Source organism: Amphimedon queenslandica, unplaced genomic scaffold (genome assembly GCF_000090795.2).
Source record: "Amphimedon queenslandica unplaced genomic scaffold, v1.1 AMPQUscaffold_13352, whole genome shotgun sequence".
Classification (NCBI taxonomy): Eukaryota; Metazoa; Porifera; class Demospongiae; order Haplosclerida; family Niphatidae; genus Amphimedon; species Amphimedon queenslandica.
Genome location: NW_003546412.1, coordinates 48,056 through 54,687, shown reverse-complemented (window position 1 = coordinate 54,687; position 6,632 = coordinate 48,056). Strand labels below are relative to the sequence as shown.

The 6,632-nt window shown below is 36.5% G+C and overlaps 1 protein-coding gene and 1 long non-coding RNA gene across 2 annotated transcripts in view; both read left to right on the top strand.

Annotated features, from left to right (window-relative positions):
• LOC105313117 (uncharacterized) overlaps window positions 1-283 on the top strand; it is a 1,529-nt gene extending 1,246 nt beyond the window's left edge. The window contains exons 3-4 of the mRNA XM_011406286.1: window positions 13-129; window positions 254-283. Coding sequence (XP_011404588.1) covers window positions 13-129; window positions 254-283 — 147 coding nt within the window. The remainder of the gene's footprint in view (window positions 1-12; window positions 130-253) is intronic.
• A 6,072-nt stretch (window positions 284-6,355) lies between these two features.
• LOC109582825 (uncharacterized) lies at window positions 6,356-6,608 on the top strand. The gene is made up of 2 exons (XR_002185245.1): window positions 6,356-6,413; window positions 6,553-6,608. It is a non-coding gene; the product is annotated as an uncharacterized LOC109582825 (long non-coding RNA).
• The last annotated feature ends 24 nt before the right edge of the window (window positions 6,609-6,632 follow it).

Here is a 6,632-nt window from a genome sequence, read left to right as displayed (position 1 = left end):
GCTGTTCGTCAGTATAAAAGGCCTGGAGATGAGCACTTCAAGAAAGTATCAAATATACTTCAACCACCACCACCATCAAAAAGAGTAGCTGTGGATGAAATTACTAGTCCTGTACCACTTCCTAATAAAGTAATTAATCCTCCTGAGCAGTGTCAAGCCCTACATGAAAGAAATCCTTTTTTGGCTATGCAAAATTTGGCTCCTGGTACATTCTCTGCAGGCAACATGACATTTAATTTTAATTTACACTTAGGCTGTTTTTGTTGCTAGTTGCTCTATGTAACCTTGATTATTAGTGATTCATTTTTGTCAATGTTTTCATTATGTAAACTGTAAAATTCCACACTGTCTGCAGGGTGGTTATGGGCATATAACTCCCGCTAGACATCAAAGGTTTCCATGGCAACCACCCACGCACCATGGTATAATGAAGAATAGACGGTATCAATAAAAAATATCCTGTAGCACCTACTGTAGGCACAATCAAAAATTCTGTTCACTATAGGATTGGTAAAGGTGACTTTATATATTGTAAGTTTGCAAACGGTGGAACTACAGAGGAAATAATTGCATTGATAACGTTCGTTTAACTAAAAATTATGCATCAGCCGGTCCATGTTTTCAGAAATAATGCTCCCACTGAATTATTAACGCAATTATTGCTGAATTAATACTGCAACATATGTATACACTATTCAATCACGGAAGTTTTGGCATGGTGTAATATACTTCACAATTGTACCTGTTTCCCGTATAAACTAAAGCATACTTCGGAGTGCTATACAGTGAATATTGCAGTACTGTGTTACGTGGCACAAGAACCTTACAGCTCAAGTGATACGTCACAGCAATGACAAAAGCCAGAGTTCAGCATTTGTAACTATGCTTTACCAAATTTATATAATAGGCACAGCACCACTTTGTTTTTTAGGTCACATGAGTGCAGTAGAGCTGTAAGCCACAACACGAGATAAAAATTATGGTAAGAAGAGGAGAAAGTTAAGACTAGTCTGTATTTGTTTTTGAAAATCTGTCGAAACTTTCTGTTGTGGACCTTTATGGTCCCAATGGTGTTGTACTTAAGTGATACTGAAACAGAGCCCACTTGGCCAGGTCAATTGCTACCTTTGCCGGCAACCCAGGCTGCGGGCTTTGCTTGATCAAAGCTATGTACAGACAAGCGAGACCATTACTCCATAGGATTTGCATTTGTCAGCACTCAAGCTACCACAAAATGACTATTGACTAATTTTCATGACTAGGTAAAGTACTGTTATATCTTTGAGTGCGCCAAAGATCAAAACTGCCTAATATCTTGTTAACTGCAACTGCTCTTGATCTCAACAGAGTATATTTATCGTATCTTATGGAAACCCACAAAACTAATGGAGGCAAGCATCCTAACAAAATGGTCAACGTTCTGCTAGCCAGACTGGGATAAAACATGGTGGCATGGTGCTTATGACCAAAAAGCAATGAATTCTTTCAATGAAAAGAACCCCAGGGTTACCTTAACAAAAAGAAGTAAAGACCGTGTTTTGTGACAGCTGTGAAATGCGAGAACTTGAGTCACTAAGCCACACTGAATGTATATAATTTGAAAAAAAGCAGCTTCTTTAGTCAAACAGAATCTTAGGATTTGACAGCTCTAAAATGTTACTTACTACAATATTTTTTATACGAAAAGATTGTCATACTGAGAAGAAGCTATGAAAATTGTGAATTAAAAGTCTTAATTTTATTTTGGAATTGAAAATGGCAATGCCTACGTTCCGTTTCCAGAAAATCGCTCCATTATTATGTCTGCAAGCTATAAAGATAAGTCCAGTAGAAAAATAACTAGGCATTATGCTAAACTGTCTCTGGGTAGCAAATGTGATCATTACATTCTTTCTATATTTAAAAGATACTGAAGGAATGCTGTTTATTTGCCCTCGTGTTCTGTTACCCCAGAAAGGAAGAAAATAAATCATAGCTGACGTGTCACAAGAGCTACAAGGCTGTTTAACACAAATGTTTCTTTAAAAATAGTACAAGAAATGTCAAAACATTGATTGCTAAATTCCATTACCTGTTAAGAAAGAACTACTACAAGACAGCATCAAGTATTCTTTTATCAGCTCCTTGTCTACCTTTAACTAACTAAGACAATCTTCAAAAGAACACTCATGATGTAAAGCTGAACCTGAAAGTAACTCCTGCTGGAAATGGCTTCCTAGCATGCCTTAGGCATGTGGCCAGTGCATATATAGTCTAGCAACAAAAAGCCTTTCCAAGCAACACACAACCAGGCCTAAATTTAACATTTGAATCTGAAAGCATAATGGACAGACATAAGTGATTTTATTATCATGATAATGGGCAACTATGGACAAGAATAACATTTCAGGATGATTTGCCCTCTTCATTTGAGGCACTACAGAGACACTGGCTGAGATCTATTAGGGTTTTAAATTACTAGGAGCAATCATGCCACAGTTGTCACATTGTCCCCAGTTAAATATTTTGGATGGAGCATCAATGAGGATAAGATAACTGACAATTAGGCATTAAATTAAACTATAATGGCAATAAGAAAAATGGTATTATTTCTCACTAAAGGTTGTCAATGTAAGACAGATGCTTCACCAACAAATACAAATGCATTAAAAACGACATGCCCTGTGGCGCTTGATGTTTAGAGTACATGCACCAATTATGAGACACTTAAGATTTTTAAATTTTATCATTGAAATTACAGGCAGTGTCTGACAATACAAACCGTCTCATATTACCAGAATGTACTCTACGTGTATCCTGTAACAGCTTACCTTTAATCTTCCTTCATAGAAGGTGCAGAATATCCTGAGATAGCTCACAACTACACACAGTCTGGACAAAATACCATAGAAAACTTTCCCTTTTTATTAATGCATTCACAAAACTTCGAGCTCGTAAAAATATTTTACTACTGTATTACACATATCTTGTGATTGCAATCACTACTGTTCACCAGTTATACATCAATAAATGCAACTTTACACCGCCATTTTTTCTCTCTACCACTTTCTCTAATGGCTTAAATGCACTTCGTGTCTATTTTGCAGTTATGGAAAGAATGCAATAACAAGCGTAACAGTGTAAAAATAGTCCTATAATTGATTTTACCATCTTGCAAGTACAACTTGGTCATTACTACGACTTATAGAGGTTCTCTCTACCTTATAATGATTCTAGAGAAGTCTTTAGACAGTATCTCTGTGTTCCCTTGCTGTTAGAAAGATCTTAACTTTGTCCCATGTGTAAGCCGCCATTTTGTTTCACGTGATCACACCCACTCACTTAAAGAAGTGTGAGCAGGTGGTTGCTAAGGCTTGTTATTTCTCCAATACAACATGTATAGCAGAAATGTAAGTGTGGACGTACAAATATATATATGTATAGATAGCACGACGGTGAAATCAATTTTAGGAACGACCTGGGGGCTTCACCCCCAGGTCGTTAAAAATTTAAACATTTACGTCACACGAACTAAAAATGGTGCCTACAAATATTTTTTGTCAGTTACAAAGCCTTCATAATTTTGAGAAGGGCAACTTGACCAAACATCAGCCATTTTGCTATAAACATCACATCCGGTTGGAAATACAAAATCAGGCTTGGCTTCCCGACAGCTGAGTTATAAGCCCTTCAACATTTTTCTTGCTTGTGCTCATAGAATGTTACATGGACTGACACAGCATGAAACACAGAGAGCTTTAATGCATCAAAGTTAAATAAAGTATACCACAGACAAAGAACACTATTGTGAAAACGATGGGTACAGAAAGAGATATTGCTCGCTTGTTAAATGTAAAAATGGGTCCTCAAGACTGTGACTATGTTGCTTTAATTCTTATGGACTACTTTTGTCATGAAACTAGTGGTAAGCTTTTTCATCACAGTTTGTTTACATACTAACTGAATAGCTGTTAGCTATAACAACGACATTCCATCACCTGTATAAAAGCCCAATATTGTCTTATTAAACTCAGTTATGCAGTGCAAATTTTAATTCATAAATACAAATTAGTTATGAAGAAGTAGAGGATATGGAAGAAGTAGAAATACTAATCTACCACAATTTCATCCTGCAGTTGTTGTGGAGCTAGCATAACTTGATTTAGAATGAAGGACATCTATGCTCCAGCAACTTCTACTACTCCCTCTTGTGATGACATGAGGAAGGAAGACCTACAGAAGGTAAGTTCTTTGAACACTGATGTGGTTGCTCAGACAATTGCTATGCACTGTTCAGTCACTCTTACAAAAAAATATAGATGTGACGTACAATCCATAGCAAAGCCTGTTTAAGAGATCGCTATTATGAGTCAAAAGGCAGCAACATCTACCATGGGGGATGGTCTACTGGCAATTACAGGAGACAAAAATGAAATATGAACACTTTACACATAATACATGTAAAGTAGCATAGGTATCAAATATTATTTGTGACTGGCCAACAAAATCCCTTATACCCCAGTTGATATATGCTGCCATGTCAATTGTAAGATATGTCAAGATACACTTGCTACATCGTAAAACTGTTGCATGCACTTTGGAATGCCAAATTAGAAGATGAACTAAGGGAAAGAGGATAGATTCACTCCTATTTGAAAAATGTTCGGAGTAGAGAAAAGCTGATGGATGAGATTGATAAAAGCAGAGCAGTAAGTATTTATCCACACAATGAATGCTCAGATGATTGCCGAAAAAGAGGAACAGGGGTTTCTAAGTATGCCCATTTTTATGAGTAAGATTTAGGCCGTGGAACCTTGTACTCGATTGATGGTAACTGGAAGATATTCTACCCACATTGCATGTGGAGAACAGCAGATGGAAGTACAATCTACGATGGATTCCTACATTACAAAGATTGTTGCCCAAAGGAGCCAGTAACAAGCAGTGCCCTATGTGAAACACATGAAAGAGGCAAAGAGAACAAGAATTCCAACAAAACTTCAGGAATATGTTGAATTTTGTTCTAAGATTTATAAATAGCTATAATTAAAAAAAGGGAATAATTATTATGATTGAAATCATTTAGGGGGAATAAGAAAATTTAATAGTAGTTTAATCATGAAAGAAACTTCTGCAGCCTGTGAAGGTATAATAATAAATGTAATTTTAAATTAAATAAAAGTAGTACTGGAGCTACTGAATGTCTGAAGCAGCATACAACTATAGGTGCAGCATTAGATGTGGCACAAATTGACAATAAATGTAGCAAAACTACATGCAAAAAGGACACTGGTAGAAGAAAGAGAGTGCAGAAATGGACAAGTAGAATGTGGTTTTGTGTTATTGTTGCGGAGGACACATTCAGATGTGGCAACCACTTGACAATTATGGCTTTTTCTACGTATAGTTTTAATATTATATAGGCAGTAGCCTCTATGTAGGGTTGAGGTTGATTTTTCAAGATGGCGGCCAAATTTATAATTTTCAAATGATTATAACTCTTCTATCTTACCTTGTACGGCTTTATAAATGGCTTATACGAGCTCTCCTTCACTGAGCGATTCTCCTGGTACCTTTAAAGTGGACTGTAATGTAGCGGAAACTTTTGTTGATAACTGGCCCAAATTCAAATTTCTGCTAAATTCTTCAGACTTTTTCTTCTTTCTATACACCGGATAATCTCTTAAACTAGAGAACAGCTCCAGGTGACTTCCACATCATTCCATGGAGCGTGAGTCAAGGACTACAAAGGTACTTTCCATATCTTAATTCATCTTGTATAATTATAAACTAGTTATTTGGGAGTGATATCACCTCCCTTGAGATTAGTCGCCATTTTTTAATTAATGCGCATGCTCAAAGTTGCCATAGTGACTGCACTGGGTGAATATTCGCTCTAGTCTATTCTTCTCTTTCTCTGCTTACTTGTTCAGCAGTGCGCAGACTAAGTGATTACCAGTTCTTTTAAGAGCTAATAGGTAAATGTGACCCGATATGAGAAAACCAGGCTATCTGCGGGAATTATCATTTTGAGCTATGGGCTCATAATCACGAAAAATATTTACCTGGGCGAAATTCATTTTATCACATAAACATGTTATATAAACAAAATCCTTTCATTTGATACCAAAATCAGGGGTAGCGAAGCCTTCTTTGCCGAGTTATAAGCCCTTCGACATTTTTACCTTGATTGTGCACGGAGAATGTTACACGGAGCGACCACGGAATAAAAACGGAGGGCTTTAATGCGTCATTAGGTAACCATGGAGTCTCTATAGCAACTATTTAAAGTATAACAAAGACAAAGAAGACTACTTTTAAAACTATGGCTACAGAAAGAGACATTGCTCGCTTGTTAAATGAAGAAATTGGTCCTCGAGTCAGTGACTACGTTGCTTCAGTTCTTGGGGACTACTTTTGTGATGAAACTAGTGGTAAGCTTATTCATAACACTGTTTACATACTAACTGTGAATAGCGGTTAGCTATCACAACAATAACATTCCATCACCTGTATAAATGCATAATATTATAATATTAAACTTAGTTATACAGTGTATTTGTTAATTGATAGAGACAGACTATGAAGCAGTAGAAGATATGGAAGGAGAGGTAGAGAAAGGGAAAGAAGAGAATGAGACAAAAGATTGTGAT